Below are 21654 nucleotides of genomic sequence, written 5' to 3'. Positions count from 1 at the left end.
GGCCTCTGATTGGAAGGATGAGTGTAAGATTGGATTCTCTCACTTGCCGCACTAGGAATGATTTGTTCAGGAATAGCAGGTAAAACAAAAGAGGTGACAATGATACATAGAGCTCAACAATCTAAATGCTATTCTCTCCTGGGCAGGGTGGATGGGTGAGGGGTCTTAGTAAGGGTATACTCCTTAAAATACCTAGGAACATTGTTTTAATATAGTTTACCCAAAACTCAATTTTTTCGTTATTTACAAATTAGAGACATTCTGGGTTCTCAACTATATACATTTCCTATAAGTTCTGATAAGGACTTATTAGATGTAATTTTTAATTTGAAACCTTTTTATAATGGTTCAATATCCAATATTATGGTATGTTGTTAGGAATGAGAAACGTTCCTATAGACAAAATTAAAAATTACAGACTTCAATTTCTGAGGAAACATGGAATGAAAATTTTTAATTGGTTAAAACTTCATCATTATGTGCCCGTCATTCCCTTTAACAATTTAAAGTGGTTCATAGGGCTCACATGTCTAAAGATAAGCTATCTCGTTTTTATTCGGATCTATCCCCTTTCTGTGACAGATGTAATAACGGAGAAGCTTCATTAATTCACATGTTTTGGACATGTCTGAGCCTCGAAAGATACTGGAAAGAAGTACTACAAACTTTCTCAGTACTTTTCAAGGTAAATTTTAAGCCTAACCCTTTGACCGCATTATTTAGTATTGTTGGAGGAAAAGACTTTATTTCAGAGACACCTAATTTGCATATTTTGGCTTTTACTTTTCATATAGCTAGGAGGGCGCTCTTGCTTAAATGGAAGGATTCTGTTCCGCCTACTCATGCTCAATGGTTATGGGATGTTATGTCATGCTTAAATTAAGAGAAGATCCGATGTTCAGTTTTTGAATCTACCCAAGACTTTTGTACATTGTGGGGACCATTTTTGAGTTATTTTCAAAACCTTTGATTTGTTGTAAAAGTACAGATGGTGGCTAATAATATATTTTATTTTATTATAAGGGTACTTTTCCCCCCTTTTTTCTTGCTTTTCCTAACAGCTCTGACTTTGGTAGTGGGTTTAGATTTTTCTTCTGTATAACAAAATTATTATATTTCAATATTATGATTTAATTTAATTTTTATGAATACAGGGTTTTGTGATTGTAACTGTATTTTTAATACAATGTATTTGGTTCTATTTTATTTTTTCTTTTGACTTATAATATATATCTTCTTGTACTCTGTATTCCTTTATGCAGAAACTAATAAAAATATTGAAAGAGAAAATACCTAGGAACATTGTTTTAAACATAACTCAGACATTATCCTCCAAGTCTGTCTCTGTTAAAGTTCAAAAGATAACAAGGAAGACAACAATGAAATTAACTCAGGTTATATGCATTTTGGCATTAAGAAAGAATTGCATTTACATTCATAAACTCTAGACATCCCATTAGTCTTCTGGCAGCACCTCCCAAACCAGCCCGCTCCTGGATTGGGAAGGACAGGACCTGCATGGGAACATGACCAGTCCCAGTTCTCCCTCTCACACCATCCCAACCAAAAGGTACTGCGTCAGTGCTCGGTCAAAATACAGGAACCACCAAGATCTTCTCAACACTATCCCTGGGTGGGTAATAAATGTCTTTCTTTGACAATGGTGCTTGCAACTCAAGAATAAATTTCAGAAAGATTAGTGGCTTCGCCTCTGTTTGCGCTCCCAAGTTCTTTCTCACAAACTGGGGCCCCTTCAGACATTTTCTTCAGTAAATGCAAGGAACCAAAACTGGTGCTCACATTGATGATCATGAGATGCATGATTGTCTTGGGCATGAGGTCTCGGATGGTCTTGTTGACAATACCCATGTACGAGTCAACCAGGTTGCGGATGGTCTCCACCTGCCTCTCCAGCTGGGGGTCCATCGAGTGCATGAAACTGTCCCCAGAGCCATTCTCTTCATTCTCGGTTTGCTGCTTATGAAGGGGGAAAAGAAATATTAGGTTGTAGCCACAAATAAACTAAAAATCTCAGTGAATCACTCTGCTCTTTAAAGGCCCCAGGAGAAGGGACATCCTCTCCACTGGAGGCACTGGAGTCTCCTTGTGTAAACTGTTGAACATCCTTTTGGAAAGGAGGCAGTGATCAGAGTCCAGTGTCAATATAACCTTAGAAGAGGTTTTTGACCTTTAGACCTATCTGATGTTACTAAAAAGCAGAGATTTTCAAAGAGACTCTTCCAAGATATGACTTGTTTCCAGGAATGCTATAAACTAAATCATAAACACAACACCAACAGAATATATCGTAAGTGTAGTTAGGCCCTTATAATTATTCACATGGTCCTGGGATACTCACAGAACTTACACATAGTACTGATATTCCCAGAGAATGGTCATGAATGTCAAAGGCTTCGGGAGTAAACCCTGAGAGAAAAATCTGGAGCTGGAGTCCCTTGAGCAGTTCTATGTTGAGTTCAAGGCTAATTGGTAACTGCTGCGACACTGCTGGTGCTAAATTGTATCGGTCTCTACCGTTCCTTTGGGTTCATTGGATGTGTGGAGAGGGGAAGCTTGCTCTCCATATTGTACTGCTCTGGTTTGCGTATCTAGACCGCTAGGATGCAATATCCATGGTTGACCTTGACTGACAAATGCCTTATCATGATCACAAATCACTTGCATAGTCCTTAAATCCACTGAAATTCATTGTAATTCCTCAGACCTCTAAATATGCTTACAGCCTCTAGGCACCACCTAAGGATATTTATAGACACCAGTGAGGCTGGATCCCCTACCAGCTAAGACACACTTCCCCTGTCACTCAACTTCCCATCCTGTCCTACCCATATTAAATCTGGCAATATGAAATAACTCCTCATTTAATAATATATGCTTCAAACTAAATTTCTTCTTTAATATTTTTTGAAAATAGAATAGAGAATTCTTTTTGTTGTATTTTCTAAAATTAATTATTTCCATTTATATTAAACCCCACTGTGTGGAGGTTTACCGTGGCTGATCTCACCCAAGCTAAGAAGGGTCAAATATAAGAAATGTTTCTCTCAATATGGATTCTTTCTTTGAGCTAAATTTCTAGTCAAGAATGGAACAAAAAAGGCTCTTTCATCTCACCTAACCAGCTAATTCCACAGACTGTGTATAACCTTGCCTTCTCATGAACTCCATCTATAATATTTACTCTCTTGAGGGAAAGTAGTGTAAATAGTTTCTAATTCCCAAAGGAAGTGCTGCATAAATTCAGAAATGTTCAACCACCCTCTCCCTGCACAGATTCGGCCTTTGCCTCTCCCAGGGCATTTCCCTTGCATCCCACTCAGCTACTGTTGTGCCATATAAAGAATTTCATTGAATTATTAGAAAGGGTAGAAGTTGAGAGTCCATTTCTAAGGCTAAAGAGAACAGAGCAGAGCCTTTGTGTCAAGATGAGGATTATGAAGGAGGTGAAGGGAGATCTTATCATTCAGAGGACTATGATATCTTGGACGTTCAGTTGCTGAGTATATTCTACACCACAATCAACAGATTCTTGGAAACCAGTCTAAGGTTTGGAAGTCACTGAAGGAATACCTTCATTCATTTTCACCAGAGCACAAGAAACCCGGGGAAGGCCCCAGGGAATGAATAGAATTTCTTTCACGATTGCCAGCTCCAGCGTGATTTAATTCCTAGAGGGACCATCAAACCACTTTGCTCCCTCACTCATACCATTAGTCAGCTGACAGATTCATCTTCACAGTGCTCCTGTTCCCCACAGCTGATTGGAAAGCAAGCACAACTTTTTCTTAACCATTGGATGATTACTGGCTGTCAATCAATCAAAGTGTCCCCACCCTCCAATTGCCTACACTTGTGAAACAGAAGTGATAGATGTCAATGGCAAAAATGATATGATTTCAGGGATTCATAGTTAATTTCTAGCCATCTCCAGGATGTTCCTGAAGCATTAGCAATCCTTTCATTGTGTAGACTCTGGTAATTGTGCATTCCAAGTTCTGAGGAAGTGAATGTTTCATCTCAGAAACAGCCAGATATACGCAATTTATTCTCCAAGCCACCTCACAGTTTTTATGACATTGTTCTTAATCACCAGCCGAAGTTTCCTGTTATTAAATGAATCAGTTTCCAATATTGAGTCGCAACTAGTTGGAAAAATATGTTGATATTCAGAGTCCCATCTTTGTAAATGAAGGGGGGGTGTGGTATTGGAGTGAGGCAGTAATGTCTACATGGGTGGCCCCTCCAACTCTGGGACAGGAAAAGAGGACTGCTTCTCACAGCAGTGCAGATGTTACCACAGAGAGCAATCTCAGCTTGCAGTGCACATCACCAGTCTTGTCCAATGCTTGCCACACAGCACATGTACCTAGACGGGAATCTTATTTGGATTTTTGGAAATAATAACTGGATTATAGGCACTACTATCAGATATGTGATCATAATAGTCATGCTTATAGCAAATATGCTTGTGATCTTAATAAGACAGTAGGATTCTTTTTTTAAACCAGTGTGAATGGTTTACCTTTTTGATTATTGAATGGAAGCAGATGCTTGTTAAATAAAATATGCATTACCTCACCTAAATGAGATGTATTTACTCTAAAATGGTGAGAAGCAATTCAAATAATGTGTCCACAGCCACGGAGTTGACAAGCCAATACGTTCTGGTGCACACAATCCTCTACCACGAAGACAATGGCGAAGAACACATCATAAACAGAGCATGCACTGTATTAACCACTGGGCATGCAACTCACCACTGACTTCAGACAGGGAAACACGGCAACCATATCAAGGACACAGGCAAATAACAAAATTAGTTCTAGGTCATGCAAATCAAATACAGACAGGCACAACCAGAGGTAGAGCAAAAGAAATAAGCAGTAACTCTGAAATCAGAGAGAAGGAAACTGCCTCTGTTTCAGAAAGGAGGGTAAGAGAGATAAACCTACTTACATTTTCCTTATCCTTGTCATAGGTGATGCAAATTAAACCAATTAAAGGAGGAAGAAAATTCATTTATTCAATTAATCACCCATTTAGCAACTAGGAGCAAGTAGAAAAGAACAAATGAATGGACAAGCAGAGCAGTGTTAGAGGCATTCTAACGCACAGCAGACCCATCAATGAAACAGGACACAGGAAGTAGTCACTGCAACAGGGTCAGCTTTTACAGGTTTTATTTTAAGTTCAGAATTCCAACACCTCAAAGTACAAGATAAATTAATGGTCGAAGTCTCCATATACTACCCTGAGATTTATTTGCATGAATTTTATTCCTCCTGTATTTTCTATTCTAAAAGGTTGTGATCAATGTTGCTGGCACTTCTAATCCAAAGCAACACATATGCACACACACAATTTTGGAGGATCTGAACAGGTCAGGCAGCAGCAATGGAAAAGAGTAAACAGTCATCATTTCGGGCCAAGACCCTTTTTCAAGTCAAATCACTTTTTATTGTCATTTCGACCATAACTGCTGGTACAGTGCATAGTAAAAATGAGACGACGTTTTTTCAGGACCATGGTGTTACATGACACAGTACAAAAAACTAGACTGAACTACGTAAAATCAACACAGAAAAAAAAACTACACTAGACTACAGACCTACCCAGGACTGCATAAAGTGCACAAAACAGTGCAGGTATTACAATAAATAATAAACAGGACAATAGGGCAGTAAGGTGTCAGTCCAGGCTCTGGGTATTCAGGACTGAGAAGGAAGGGAGAAGATCTGTTGTGATATGGTCCCTCCTCTTTTTCTGGTCTAAAACAAGAGAAAATCTGCAGATGCTGGAAATCTGAGCAACACACACAAAATGCTGGAGGAACTCAGCAGGTCAGGCAGCATCTATGGAAAAGAATTCAGTCGACATTTTGGCCCCATAGATGCTGCCTGACCTGCTGAGTTACTCTAGCATTTTCTGTGTGTTGCTTTTTCTGGTCTAGCCTGTTCTGCAAAGCCACAACTGCCATGTTAGGCCAAGAGGCTGTGGAGGTCTTCACTGCCCCAAGTGTAACCCTGCCCTCACTATACCAACAATCGTTCATGACGGAGGCAGGAGCCCTGGATGGGTTTTCTGCTTCTCTGCTATAACCAGTGCTGGAGTAGGCTCTGAGAGAAAGAAGGTAGCTCTGATTCAGAAATCCCCACTCTCTTTCTGTATACAACATTAATTGCTTTAATTTTGCAATTGCTGATGACGCCGCTGGGCATTCGGGAAATGAAGTGTATTTGGTCAATGATACTGGTCAAGCATCTTCAGTTGGCTTCAGTAAACATTTACTCTGTAAATTACAACAGCTAGAGCTCCTCAATGGAAGATTGTCAGTATACCCCAGTGTGGAATAAAACCAGAAGTGTGTCACAGAAAGGAAGGCGTGCTGAAATTCAGTGAAGTTGCAGTGTGAGCTACAGATCTCCCTTTAAATGAGAATATCCACGTCACAACGGAGAATCTCAAGAATTTTGTTTCTTGCCACAGGAATTCTGTTGGCTGACTTGGGATGTCTATCCTGATTTGTGATTCTTTGAGCTCACTGTGGCTGGGAAATGAAGCAATCCTTCTCTCTGTTGCTCAGTCTCTCTCTCTTATACACATAGAATCAAACAGGCATACAGCAATACAGCACAAATACAGGTCCTTCGGCCCACTGGGCCCATGCTGTCCACGGTGCCTACCCAGCTAGTCCCAACTTCCTGCATTTGGCCAAGCTCCACCACTCCATGTATCCACCTAAGTGCTTCAAAATGATACCAGTGTAACTGCCTTAGCCTCTTCCTCTAACGGCTCAATCATTTACTCTTTACCCTCTGTGTGAAGAAGTTTTCAGGTCCCTTTTCCCCTCTCACCCTAAACTAACCTATGCTCCTCCCTGTGTTTGAATTTCCCTAACTCTTCTCTGGACACAGATCTCTATCACTCTATCTGTCCATCTCTCTTTCTCCCTCTCCTCTCTCCCACGACCCCAAAGCAATCAGTGATCATGCGCACAGGTACCACACAGCATCTTTCCCTCTTTTAGTGTCTTCCAGTTCTGATGAAGAATCGCAAGTCTGAATCATGAATTCTGTTTTTCTTTTCACAGATGCTGCCTGGCCTGCTGAGTATTTCCATTATTTTCCATTCTTATTTTGACTTCAGATTTCCAGAATCTCCTACATTTTTCTTTGGGTACAGTAATATTCAAATCAGAGCAAAGGTCCCTCTGGAAAATCGCAGCAACGTAAATGGTCGCCCCGCCTCTATCCACCTTTCCCCTCCCCTACCCAATCTCCATTCCCACCATCACTACTCACCAGCCACAACTGCCTGTTTGTATTCCATTTCCCATCACCAGTTAGCCCTATGACTTTTCTCTCTCCAACGAAGGTTGCCAGATCTCTGACATAATTAGGAATATTATTGTGAACTTGAAACTAGAAGTGCGGATCTGCAGTGCTCATTTCACTGAGACGCAGAATAAAGCCCTTCATCCCATTCCATTACAAAGAATCTGGATTTGAATATGAATCATGAATCTTACAGTCTTATGACCTACTGCAAACCTCCTTCCCCACCCCACAGCTCCTCGAGACCAGGGCTGAACCTCTGCCAGCAGTGTTGGTGTGATATGTACAGTCGGCCCTCCTTATCCGCGAATTCCACACGCACAAATTCAACCAACCGCGGATCGCAGAAACCCGGAAGTGCTCTTCCAGCACTTGTTGTTCGAGCATGTACAGACTTTTTTTTCTTGTCATTATTCCCTAAACAATGCAGTATAACAACCATTTTACACAGCATTTACATTGTATTAAGTATTATAAGTAATCTAGAGATGATTGAAAGTATACGGGAGGATGTGCGTAGGTTATCGTGGATCAGGATTTTTAAAAATCGGAAGTTCTCTCAATAAGTAAGTCGGAACAGGTACAGCCGGTATTATTTAGCGTCAGTTAGTCAAACGTTTGTCTTAGTATATAGTATATATTTTACCTTTCTATGCATATAAAACACTTAAGAACTTATGTTTCAGTGCCGGGCTCGGGAACAGAAGTTCCCGAGTTCGATCCAGTGACAGATCGCTATGGAGTGCGCTCTCCACCGTGCCGTGTTGATGTGGAGGATCAAAAACACAAAACCCCATAATTAAACCACTGCATTGCTTAGTAATAATTGTAACTTTCATCGGGGCAGAGCCTTTCTCACTCCACACACAAAATGCTGGTGGAACACAGCAGGCCAGGCAGCATCTATAGGGAGAAGCACTGTCGACGTTTTGGGCCGAGACCCTTTGTCAGGACTAACTGAAAGGAAAGATAGTAAGAGATTTGAAAGTAGTTGGGAGAGGGGGAAATGCTAAATGATAGGAGAAGACCAGAGGGGGTGGGATGAAGCTAAGAGCTGGAAAGGTGATTGGCGAAAGTGATATAGGGCTGGAGAAGGGAAAGGATCATGGGACGGGAGGCCTTGGGAGAAAGGGGAGGGAGCACCAGAGGGAGATGGAGAACAGGCAGAGTGATGGGCAGAGAGAGAGAAAAAAAAACAAACAACTAAATATGTCAGGGATGGGGTAAGAAGGGGAGGAGGGGCATTAACGGAAGTTAGAGAAGTCAATGTTCATGCCATCAGGTTGGAGGCTACCCAGCAGGTATATAAGGTGTTTTTCCTCCAACCTGAGTGTGGCTTCATCTTGACAGTAGAGGAGGCCATGGATAGACATATCAGAATGGGAATGGGATGTGGAATTAAAATGTGTGGAGATCCTGCTTTCTCTGGCGGACAGAGCGTCGGTGTTCAGCGAAACAGTCTCCCAGTCTGCGTCGGGTCTCACCAATATATAAAAGGCCACACCGGGAGCACCGGACGCAGTATACCACACCAGCCGACTCACAGGTGAAGTGTTGCCTCACCTGGAAGGATTGTCTGGGGCCCTGAATGGTGGTGAGGGAGGAAGTGTAAGGGCAGGTGTAGCACTTGTTCCACTTACAAGGATAAGTGCCAGGAGGGAGATTGGTGGGAAGGGATGGGGGGGACGAGTGGACAAGGGAGTCGCGTAGGGAGTGATCCCTGTGGAAAGCAGAAAGAGGGGGGAGGGAAAGATATGCTTGGTAGTGGGATCCCGTTGGAGGTGGCAAAAGTTATGGAGAATTATACATTGGACCTGGAGGCTGGTGGGGTGAGGGTAGATGTGCGGGAAATGGGAGAGATGCGTTTGAGAGCAGAGTTGATGATGGAAGAAGGGAAGCCACTTTCTTTAAAAAAGGAAGACATCTCCTTCATTCTGGAATGAAAAGCTTCATCCTGAGAGCAGATGCGGTGGAGATGGAGGAATTGTGAGAAGGGGATAGCATTTTTGCAAGAGACAGGTCCCACCCTGTCTCTTGCACTCACAGCTACCTGGACTATTCCTCTTCCCACCCTGTCTTAACCAGGATACTATTGAATGTCAGAGCAGGTTTAATAAAGCAACTCCAGCTTCTTTTCCTTCTGTTTAACAACAGCTTGCAGCTATAGAGCACCTTTCATAGAACACACAACAGCCATGATGTTGTGACGACCTTTAAACCTACTCCAAGATCAGTCCAATCCTTCTGTCTCAAATAGCCCTCCATTTTCCTTTCATCCGTGTGCCTTGCTAAGGGTATCTTAAATGTCCACAATGGATCATCTTCTGCCATCACCCCTGCATGCATTGCATGTACTTCCCACTCTCTATGTTAAAACTCGATCTCTGACATCCCTCCCTATACTTTCCTCCAAGTCCTTAAAAAGATGTCCTCTGGTATCAGCCTTTTCCACCCCGAGAAAAGGTACTGGCTGTCCACTCCATCCATGCCTCTTATCACCTCTATCAAGCCTCCTCCCGAGCGGCAAAAGCAATGGGACTACATTCAGACAAACCGACTGGGAACATCGACTATCTATCTCCTCTGCCTAAGCTGCTGAGTTTCTCCAGCAATTTGTGTGTGTAATAATCAGATGAGGTCTGACACTGAACCATGTAAGGAGATGTTCAGAAAGGAGAGGTAAGGTCATGGTTAGATGGATGGATAAAGAAATAGGAAAGATAAATGGAGATATACAAAGTTCAAAATAAACTATCAAAGTACACATATATCACCATATACAGCCCTGAGATTCATTTCCTTCTTGTGGGCATACTCAATAAATCTATAGAACAATAATCATACCAGAATCAATGAAAGACTGCTCAACTAAGGCATTCAACCAGAATGCAGAAGACAACAAATCGTGCAAATACAAAAAGAACAATAATAAATAATCAAGTAATAAATATTGAGAACATGAGATGAGACATTGAAAGTGAGTCCATAGGTTGTAGGAACAGTCAATGATGGGGGAGGTGAAGTGGAATGAAGTTATCCCCTTTGGTTCAAGAGCTTTATGGTTGAGGGGTAGTAACTGTTCCTGAACTTGATGATGTGAGTCCTGAGGCTCACAGAAAGAGAAAGACATTGGGAGTGGGAATTCTAGAGAGATGCTAGGCACCTGTGGTCATGACCACCACCACTAGTGATGTAATTAAAACCAAGGAAGTGTATTGATGCAACATTGAGGAGCAGGGACATCCCAAACAGTTACTGAGTGAAAGAATCCAATGTTCTCTTGCAATGCACACCATGGCTTCAGACTTCCAGCATAATTTGAGGGTCCTTATCTGCCACACATGGGCAAGTTCTATTTTTGGGTTCTGGCAAAGTCATCTGGAGAAATAATGGCAATGTATTACTTACTAGGTAATAGGTTTCTGGCAGAAAACTTTAATGAGAGGAATATCCTCTGAATATATTCCCTACCATGTGGATGGACAGGTACTGTAAGCTGGATAACATGTTGAACTTCAGGCTTTAGGCAAGTTCAACCCAATTTGGTGCTTAAATTATTAGTTTCTGACTCTTAAGGAATGCCAGCATGGCCACATTTATCGGTTTCTCCACTTCAGTGGCTGTCTTACATCTCCAGGGACTAGGGTTCAATTCTGACCTTAGGTGCTGTCCTTGCAGTTTGCCTGTCCTCCCATGACTACATGGATTTCCCCAGGTGTGCTGTTAAGCTAATTACTTATTGTAAATCACCACTTAGTTGAAGGTTAATGCCTAAAAAAGGGTTAAATTATTTTAATGGATATCTGTGTGAGAGATACAAAGAAATAAGAAGAGGATGAATGGGATTGCTCCGCGAGGAGCTGGTATGGACGTGATGGGCCAAACGACCTCATGCAATATTGTACTGTACGAGAAGTCTTTGGTGGGCACTTAGAGTCAAAGAGGATTCAGAGGTGGCAGTGCAGCATCTAACTGGATTCACAAATAGGTCAAACGGGTTTGGGTGGCAGATTCCATACTGTGTCTTGCATCTTTCACAGTCTTTACCCTGAACAGGGCAATAATTGTAAATGTGAGCAAAAAAAAAAAATCCATTGGTCAGGCAGCATCCGTGGAGGGAAATGGACTGTTAATCTTTTGGGTAGAGACCCTGTATCTCTCTAGATGACCAGAAACTTTGATTGTTTTGGAGTCCAAATGATCTGAAATATCAACTGAGCATTTTCCTTTTTGCAGTTTTGAGCTTTGGTCCAGATTCCAGCATCTGCAGTCTCCACTGCCATTATGATATAAGAACATAATTAAGATCCAAATTATGCTGCCTGTAAGGAGTTCTCCCTGTGACCTCGTGGGTTTCCTCCAGGTGCTCCGGTTTCCTCCCACATTTCAAAGATGTACCAGTTGGTAGGTTACTTGGTGATTGTAAATTGTCCTGTGATTGGGTTGGGGTTAAATCGGGGGACTGCTGGGCGGCACAGCTCGAAAGGCTGGAAGAGCCTATGTTGCGCTGTTTTGCAATAAATAAATAGACAGACAAAGAGTGCAAGAAAGGACAGTAGGAAAAACCTTGAAACATGGATAAAGGTACAGAGAGCTCTCATGTCAGAAAAAGAAAAAGGAGAAGGAAATGACATAAAGATAAAAAGACAAAAGGGAAAGAACAAAAGAATGTGAAGTTAGGAGAAAAGAAAAAAAACTGGAAAGAGAGAGAGAGAGCGGAGAATAAGGAAGAGCAGTTAACATTTTGGAAAGGACTTCTTATTGACAGTAACTAGCAGGTCCCACCCTGTCACACTCCCTCAGAGGCAGGCAACTCAGAAATGAGTCTCCAGCGTTTTATGTTTACGTTCAATATAAAGTGTTTATGTGTTTTATTGTTTGTATGTCTCTGTGTTTTGCTTTAAAAGAAAATAAAATAACAGTGACCTCAGCCCCTTTCCATGGTTGTTTACTAGATGCTGCTGTGCTGTAGTGAAGTAGTGATGTCGACCAGATGGAAGCAATGGAAAGAATGACAGAGTTTCCTATTGTACAGAGTCCCAGGCAAAAACATTCAGCACAGGGACCCTGCCAGATTCCAATCAGCAGCATAATCTAACATTAAGAGAAGGGAAGGTCAGTGGGAAGATGGGAGAAGGGGAGGTAAGATGTGAAGTGGAGGGAGGTCCTGACATACAAATACCTCCATATAAATTTTTGGGCAGAGGTTGCATGTCTGACTAATGCTAAATAATTTCCCTGTTGAGTGGGGCCTGCCTTCACTCTGGACACTTTGGCAGTGGTCCCAAGGTGTGAGGATTTTTGAACACTCTCTCAACACAGTAACAAGTTAGAAGCTGGAACAGACCACTCCACCAACCCCCCCCCCCCCCCAACTCTCTCTGCCAACAAATGACTTGCCAATCAATAAGCACATCAATAATGATTAAGTATTAACAAAATGGCTTCTGTAATCCTAAAATGCAGGCTTTCCTTACCTCCTGAAGCCCCTCATTTCTGATTATAACTAAACACTGAGGAATGTGACAGCTAATTTGTGCACAGCAAGCTCCCACAAGCAACAATGAGACAATGACCAGGTGATCGGGGTTCAATGCAACATAGGGAACAAAGTCCCCCTGTGGAAGAATCTCCAGCACGGAAGGGCACCTTTGGGCTCACTGAATCTACAATGGACCTGATCCTACTTCCAAAGACTCCAAGTCTTGAGCGATTCCCAGTACATATTAATGTGATGACAGTTTGTGCCTCCCAACCCTGTTAGGCCATAGGTTCCAGACGTTCTCTCCCCCTTGGACGGGAAAATCCCCACCCAATCCTGCTACTAACTAACATAAATCATGCCCCTCAGTCACCGACCTCTCTGCCAAGGATTCCTACTATTCACTCTATGTGGGCAACTGTACTGATATTGAAAGAGGGCCAAAATTATTATTTGTATATTTTATTATTTATTATTATATTATAAAATTATTATAAAATATTAGCCAAAATGCCTCATATATAAAATAATACCATAGCAACCTTTACATTTACCCAAGACAGCACCAGGCTTCAATAGCCTTTTGACATACAAGGCCTATAAGGCTCTGCAAGAAGATGCTGGCACTAACTCCCATGGCATCGATGAGAGCTTGAATTATGATTTCGGGTCTCTGAAGCGGGGACTTGAGCCTACAAGAGCCTGAGAGAGATGCAAGACTTGTATCCACAAGACTTAGCAACTGCTCTGCACATGACTGGAAGAAACTGCAGAGAGTTGTGGACGCAGCTCAGCACATCACAGAAGCCAGCCTCCCCTCTATGGACTCCGTTTGTACTACTCGCTGCCTCAGTAAAACAGCCAACATAATCAAACACCCCAGCCACCCCAGGTATTCTCTCTGCCACACCCTCCCCTCCGGCAGAAGTTATAAAAGACTGAAAACATGAACCACCAGACTCAATGTCAGGTTTTACCTCACTGCTGTCAGACCGCTTATACAGTAAGATGCACTCACAATCCACCACGTTATGGTCTTGCACTTTAGCATTTACCTGCGCAGCATTTTTTCAGTAGCCTTTGCACTTTATTCTACATTGTTATTGTTTTACCTTGTTCTAGCTTAATACACTGTGTAATGATTTGATCTGTACGAAGAGTATGCAAGACAAGCTTTTCACTGTATCTTGGTATCATAAGAATCAGAATCAGGTTTATTATCACCGACATGTGACATGAAATATGTTAATTTAGCAGCAGCAGTTCAATGCAATAGATAATCTAGCCGAGAAAGAAAAAAATAATAAATAAAATAAAACATAACAATAAATAAACAAGTAAATCAATTAGACATATTGAATAGATTATTTAAAAATGTGCAAAAACAGAAATATATTAAAAAAGTGAGGTAGTGTCCAATGCTTCAATATCCATTCAGGAATTGGATGTTAGAGGGGAAGAAGCTGTTCCTGAATCGCTGAGTGTGTGCCTTCAGGCTTCTGTACCTCCTACCTGATGGTAATAGTGAGAAAAGGGCATGCCCTGGGGGCTAGAGGTCTTTAATAATGGACGTTGCCTTTCTGAGACACCGCTCCCTGAAGATGTCCTGGATACTTTGTAGGCTAGTACCCAAGATGGAGCTGACCAGATTTACAACCTTCTGCAGCTTCTTTCAGTCCTGTGCAGTAGTCCCTCCATACCAGACAGTGATGCAGCCTGTCAGAATGCTCTCCATGGTACAACTATAATAGATTTTGAGTGTATTTGTTGACATGCCAAATCGCTTCAAACTCATCAATGTATTGGGACCAGGTTAGATCCTCAGAGATCTTGACACCCAGGAACTTGAAGCTGCTCACTCTCTCCACTTCTAATCCCTCTATAAGGATTGGTATGTGTTCCTTCATCTTACCCTTCCTGAAGTCCGCAATCAGCTCTTTCGCCTTACTGATGTTGTACCAGGTTGTTGCTGTGGCATCATTCCACTAGTTGGCATATCTCACTCCTGTACACCCTCTTGACGCCACCTGAGATTCTACCCACAATGGCTGTATTATGAGCAAATTTATAGATGGTATTTGAGCTATGCCTAGCCACACAGTCATGTGTATATAGAGAGTAGAGCAGTGGGCTAAGCACACACCCCTGAGGTGCGCCAATGTTGATCGTCAGCGAGGAGGATATGTTGTCACCAATCCACACAAATTGTGGTCTTCCAGTTAGGAAGTCGAGGATCCAATTACAGAGGGAGGTACAGAGGCCCAGGTTATGCAACTTCTCAATCAGAATTATGGGAATGATGGTATTAAATGCTGAGCTATAGTCGATGAACAGCATCCTGATGCAAGGGTTTGTGTTGTCTAGGTGGTCTAAAGCCGTTTGAAGAGCCATGGAGATTGCGTCTGCCGTTGATCTATTGTGGTGATAGGCAAATTGTAATGGGTCCAGGTCCTTGCTGAGGCAGGAATTCAGTCTAGTCATAACCAACCTTTCAAAGCATTTCATCACTGTTGATGTGAGTGCTACTGGGCGATAGTCGTTTAGGAAGCCCAAACTATTCTTCTTTGGCACTGTTATAATTGACCATAAGACCATAAGACATAGGAGGAGAATTAGGCCATCTGGCCCATCGAGTTAGCTTGCCATTCATTCATGGCTGATCCTTTTTTATATCTCCTCCTCAACCCCAGTTCCCAGCCTTCTCCCAGTAACCTTTGATGCCATGTCCAATCAAGAACCTATCAAACTCTGCCTTAAATACACCCATTGACCTGGCCTCCACAGCTGCATGTGGCAACAAATTCCACAAATTCACCACCCTTTGGCTAAAGAAATGTCTCTGCATCTCTGTTCTGAAAGGGCGCCCCTCTATCCTGAGGCTGTGCTCTCTTGTCCTTAACTCTCCCACAGATTATCCACATCTTTCCACATCTACTCTGTCTAGGCCTTTGAAAGGTTTCAATGAGGTCACCCCTCACCCTTTTGAATTCCTGCAAGTACAGACCCAGAGCCATCAAATGTTCTTCATATGATAACCCTGTGACAATAATAAACCAATACAAAACAATATTGAGCTATGACTAACCCATAAACCAGGGGTTCCCAACCTGGGATCCACATACCCCTCAGTTAATGGTAGGGGTCCATAACATAAAAAAGGTTGGGAACTCCTGCCTTAACCTAAGGAAGAATGCATTCCGTTCTTTCTTTTTCCTTCATGAACTTTCTTTCTCTATAAAGTTTCTCATTGGCTCGTTCTGCTATTTTTGATTAAATGGACAAGTTGGAGGCAAGATGAGGAGTAGGGTGGTGAAGGGTCTGGGCCCAAAACATCGACTCTTTATTCCTCTCCACAGATTTTGCCTGACCTGTTAAGTTCCACACCAGCATTTTGTGTGTGTTACTCTGGATTTCCCGCATCTGCAGAATCTCTGATGCTTTCATAAGTAAGGTATTGTGTCAAGCCAATTGCCATCCCTCCTCTAAGCCTGCTGTTAGAAGTTGGTGCAGGAAGTACTCACCTATGTTTCAGGTCCCAGAGGTGTGCAGAGTTAAAACAAGCAGGATCCTGTAATCGACCCCAATCTCAGTCCCTGCTTCCCCCTTCCACCACTAACCCAACGTAAATATGAACCAGATGTTACATCAGCAGAACTTCACGACTGGTCAGGTGGATGGGATTTTGAAAAAATCTGCTGACTTAATGGACCACTTGAGTTAGGTGCCACATTATTCCACAGCTAAACATGTTCTTCAGGGAAAGAGAGGCAAAAAAGATGGGGACGTGAAATAATCCATCAGAGCTCAGAGTTCCCTCCCAGCTGTCCGGACACGGGGTGATCAGTGTTGCCACCAGCTGGTGATGCAATCACACTACTTTAGACCATAGGACCAGAAGATGCTGGAGCAGTATGAGGTTATTTAACTCATCGAGCCTGCTCCACTATTCTATCATGGCTGATTTATTTTCCCTCTCAACCCCATTCTCCTGCTTTCTCCCTGTAACCTTTGATCTCCTAACTCATCAAGAACCAAGAACGTGTAAATATACGCAATAACTTACCCTCCACAGCCATCTGTGGTAATGAGTTCCATAGATTCACCAGTCGCTGACTAAAGAAATTCCTCCTCATCTCTGTTCTACAGGGATGTCCTTGTATTCTGAGGCTATGTTTCCTAGCCCTGGACTCTCCCACTACTGAAAATGTCCTCTCCACATCCACTCTATCTATGCTTTTCAATATTTGATAGTTTTCAATGAGGTGCCCCTCTCACCCTTCTAACTCTAGTGAGTGCAGGCCCAAGGCCAAAAATACTCCTCATCCATTAAAGCTGCTCATTCATGGAATCAGTCCTGTAAACCTGCTCTGGACTCTCTCCAATGCCAGCACATCCTTTCTTAGACATGGAGCCCAAAACAGATCACAATACTCCAAGTGTGTCTGACAAATGCCTTATAAAGTCTCAGCATTACATCCTTGCTTTTATATTCCAGTCCTCTCAAAATGAATGTTATCATTGCATTTGCTTTTCTTGTTAATGACTCAGCCTTCAAATTTACCTTGAGGAAATCCTACACCAGGATCCTAAGATCCTTTGAACCTCTGATTTCTGAATTCGCTTCGCATTTAGATAGTAGTCTATGCCTTTATTTCTTCTACTAACATGCAAGACCAAACGCTTCCCTTCACTGTATTTCATCTGCCACTTCCTTGTCCATTCTCCTAATATGTCCAAGTCCTTCTGCAGGCTTCCTACTTCCTCAAAACTGCCGACCCCTCCTCTTATCTTTGCATCATCTGCAAATATGGCCACAGAGCTATGAATTCCATCATCCAAATCACTGACAAATAACATCACAAGTAGCGGACCCAACACTGACCCCTACAGAACACCATTAGTCTCCGATAACCGGCCAGAAAATTCCCCCTTGATTCCTACCAGGCAGAGAAGCAAATTCATCTGAGTCCTGTACAGTTCATTGTTTCAACTAAAGGCAGCAGCATCTCTCCACTGCACTGAATAATGTGTTAACAGTGGGAGAAGGTCCAGTTCACAGAAACAGGCAACTCCCTAAAATTAGAACAACATTTTATTTCAAGTCCTGCAGACCTCTAGAAACAACTTTAATGACAGCAGCTTAGAAGTTCCATTAGGAAAATATTATTTGTGGCTGTTTTCTGTGTGTAAATATTTTAAAATGTTGGCACTTATCCCACCTGGCACTTCTTGTCGTGATTCACCATTGTGTGGGCGAAATTTCCTTGCTGTAATTGAACCATGCAACGATGTCATCAACATACCTGGTGCGTGTTTCAGACTTCCCAAACATGAAATGGGACTAAAAGCTTACGACTTGCACCCTTCACCGTTCACTCACAGTTAGAACATAGGACATAGAACAGCACAGGCCATTTGGCCCATGGCGCTGTGCTGACCTACAATCAGTGGCCACTGTGTTAGGTAAACTCCTGCTCGTTAATGGAAATATCTAATCCGCCAATCATGTAGCAGCAAGTCGATGCATAAAAGCATGCAGGCACTGTCAACAGGTGCAGTAGTTGCTCAGACCAAACACCAGAATGGGGGAGAAATGTGATCTAAGTTACTTTGACCATGGAACAATTGTTGGCACCAGATGGGGTGGTTTGCATATCTCAGAAACTGCTGATCTCCTGGGATTTTCATGCACAACAGTCTCTGGAGTTTACAGAGATTGGTGCGAGAATGAGAAACACCCAGTTCCATGGGCAAAACTACCTTGTGAATGAGAGAGGCCTGAGAAAAATGGCCAAACTGGTTCAAATTGACAGAAAGGCGACCGCATCTCAAATAACCATGTGTTACAACAGCACCCCCAAAGACTCAACAAGTCGAATCTTGAAGTGGATGGGCTACGGGAGCAGAAGATCACAAACGTACACTCAGTGGCCATTTTATTAGGTAATGGAGTGGAAACCAGTGTGGTCTTCTGCTGCGGTAGCCCAACTACCTCCTCAGGACATTCAAAAACATCACTGTTAACATGTTCCCCCACTCTCAAATGTCCTGGGGTCACCATTGGCTGTAAATCCAACAGGAGTGTCAGCATAAGTACCATGGTTCTGAAAACAGGACAGAGGCTAGGCATCCTGGACCCCAAAACTCAGTGTCTGCCTGGAGTGTAAGGTAGCTAATACCCTCCACTTGCCTGGATACCTTCAATAACTTGACCCAATCCAGCCCTCTTGGTTTTCACCACTCTAAATATTCTTCCCTGCATGAATAATGAACAGTGACCGCAGGGTGTGGGATCTAGAAAATATACAGGAGTCACCCATGTACCTGACTCTGACAGCACCTTCTGAACTCATGACCTTGGTCACCAAGGGAGACAAGAGGCAGAGCCTCATGGGAACAGTATTGTCCACAGGTCCCGGAGGTACATCATTCTAACTTGTTGTTCCTGCCTCATTGCTGGGTCTAAATCCAGAACTACCCCTCCAACAACCTTAAGGGAGCACTTTCACCAGCAGATCAGGAAGGTGGTCCAGAACCATCTTCTCAGGACCAATTACAAATTTCCTTACAACATAAAAGGAGTTCATTTGGCCCATTGAGTGTGTGCCAGCTTTCAGAGTAATCCCACCAATCCTATTCCCCACCTTATTTCTCAGTAATCCATTCATTTTCACACTCAGCATTTATTAAGGGACAGAAAATGTTAGCCCCACCAGCATCCCACAAAGTGAAAAAAATATACCAGGTCCTATTTCTAGTAAGCTGGAGAAACCACAAAAGTAATTCCTTAAAGTGAGGCAGTTCTAATTCCAGTTTAGCAATTACTTTGGTGAATTCGAAATTGGCGTCAGGGCAAAACACAGAACCCATTCATGTAAGAAATGAGTGAAACCTATTTTCTTGTCAATGGCTTTTTAAGGAGACTCTGACATGCTTAGATCTATTTTATTAAGACTGATAATAAAACACATGTAGACACATAAAGGATATATGTAACATTATAAGAATATAAAAAATTTGCATTTGCAAATATATATTTAAAGACATATAAGTGCATGCAAATGTACAACAAATATGTTTTGCCTGCACATTATATCTAACGTATGTATTTTGAAAAAGACATGCAAGCACATGCACATGGGTGCACACGTATGTGTATCTCAGGATACATACCCCGACTCTTTCAGGATAGACACCAGCTCGAAGGAATGAAGCCTTCCAGCTATCCACCTCCTCCTGGGTTTCACAAGCCAGCTCCAGCTGCCGGTAATCCTTGTAAACATTTCTGTCAGAAAGAAAAGGAGTGGATGGAAAAGCTTCAAATTGGGAAGACTGCGAGTAGTAAACTAAAATGCTAAAACGCTATTAGGAGCGTGGAGGTGTGTGTGTGGTGAGGGGGGGGTTGGCTTGCTGTCTGTGATCACTGAGGGAGTTGCGGCTGTCGTCATTAATGGTATGGAGGGGCCACTGCACAGGATCAGAAAAAGCTGCAGTAAGTTGTAAACTCAGCCAGCTCCATCATGGGTACTAGCCACCCCAGCATCCAGGTCACCTTCAAAAGGCGGCATCTGTCGTTAATGACCCCCATCAGCGAGGAGCTGCTCTCTTCTCATTGTTACCATCAAGGAGGACGTACAGGAGCCTGAAGACGCACACTCAGTGTCTCAGGAACTGCTTCTCCCCCTCTGCCATCAGATTTCTGAATGGACAATGAACCCATGAACGCTCTCTTTTTGCATGACTTATTTAATTTCATTTTCTTTTTTATATATACTTATTGTAATTTATAGCTTTTATTATTATGTATTGCAATGCACTGTTGCCACAAAACAACAAATTTCACAGCATATGCCATTGATATTAAACCTGATTCTGGTGTCAAGTAAGGAACTCAGAATGCGCACCTGGGCAGAAGAGTTAAAGGAAAATGATGTCGATCAGAAAACCAGGATGGTCTTGTAAATAGAGGGCAAAACCAAGACTCCTTTCAAACCAACTCAAGTCCACCTAAGCAACACCCCAAGCATCCTGGAGCTGTGCTAATATCTAAATTCTAGATTAGATTAGCTTTGTTTGTCAAATGCACATCGGAACATCGAAGTACACAGCGAAATGCATCGTTTGTGTTTTTATTTGCTACGCACTGCAGGCAGCCCGCAAGCGTCGCCATGCTTCCTGTGCCAACATAGCAAGCCCACAACTGAGTAACCCAAACCCAGATTTGCTTCTGGAATACGAGAGGAAACTGGAGCAGCCAGAGGAAGCTGATGTGGTCTCGGGGAAGAACGTACAACATCTTTATAGACAGCAGCAGGAATTGAACCCCGACCTTCTGATTGCTGCCATTGACCGCTGCGTAAGGCAGGGCCAAAGGATAGGAGAGGTGAATAGAAAGGCCTCAACATCTCAGCTACTTCTCTCAAAAAGTTATAAATTATTATAGCGATATCTGGTAGAAATAGAAATACATTAACAGTGGTAATGAAACAAAATACTTTGGAAAGCTATTATGTTATCAAAACCCACATTATGTGGCTTAGGGATGGCTGTGAAGGGCTTGGAAAGGTGATAGACTGGATAAGGCATGTTGTTTAAACTACTATTAAGGTGTAGGTGGTACCAGCAAGACTAGTATTTATTGTCCATTGCTAATTGCCCTTGACTGAAAGGCTTCAGAGTTTGCCCCAGAGGACAATTACAGTCATATAGCTGTAACTTTACATCATAAATCACATCTAGATCATAAATACAATTGTAGATCATTGGTCAAAAAGGAAAGGACTGTGAGGATGTATTTAATAGAGATACCTAGACAGT

General features: G+C 42.5%; 1 protein-coding gene across 12 annotated transcripts in view; it reads right to left on the bottom strand.

Moving 5' to 3' along the window:
* The window catches only part of LOC140731261 (dynamin-1), a 239995-nt gene that overhangs the window by 21127 nt on the left and 197214 nt on the right, over positions 1 to 21654 (bottom strand). For 6 of the 12 annotated variants that reach the window (XM_073052818.1, XM_073052819.1, XM_073052820.1 and 3 more), the window contains exons 17-19: positions 20011 to 20122; positions 4978 to 4989; positions 1801 to 1977 (exon numbers count right to left, since the gene is read on the bottom strand). In XM_073052818.1, the coding sequence (XP_072908919.1) occupies positions 1801 to 1977; positions 4978 to 4989; positions 20011 to 20122 (301 nt within the window). The remainder of the gene's footprint in view (positions 1 to 1800; positions 1978 to 4977; positions 4990 to 20010; positions 20123 to 21654) is intronic. The other 6 variants (XM_073052822.1, XM_073052824.1, XM_073052827.1 and 3 more) reach the window with 2 other exon arrangements.

Source organism: Hemitrygon akajei, chromosome 7 (genome assembly GCF_048418815.1).
Source record: "Hemitrygon akajei chromosome 7, sHemAka1.3, whole genome shotgun sequence".
Classification (NCBI taxonomy): domain Eukaryota; kingdom Metazoa; phylum Chordata; class Chondrichthyes; order Myliobatiformes; family Dasyatidae; genus Hemitrygon; species Hemitrygon akajei.
Note: the sequence above shows the minus strand (reverse complement) of the source record. Positions and strands in the feature narration are given on the sequence as shown.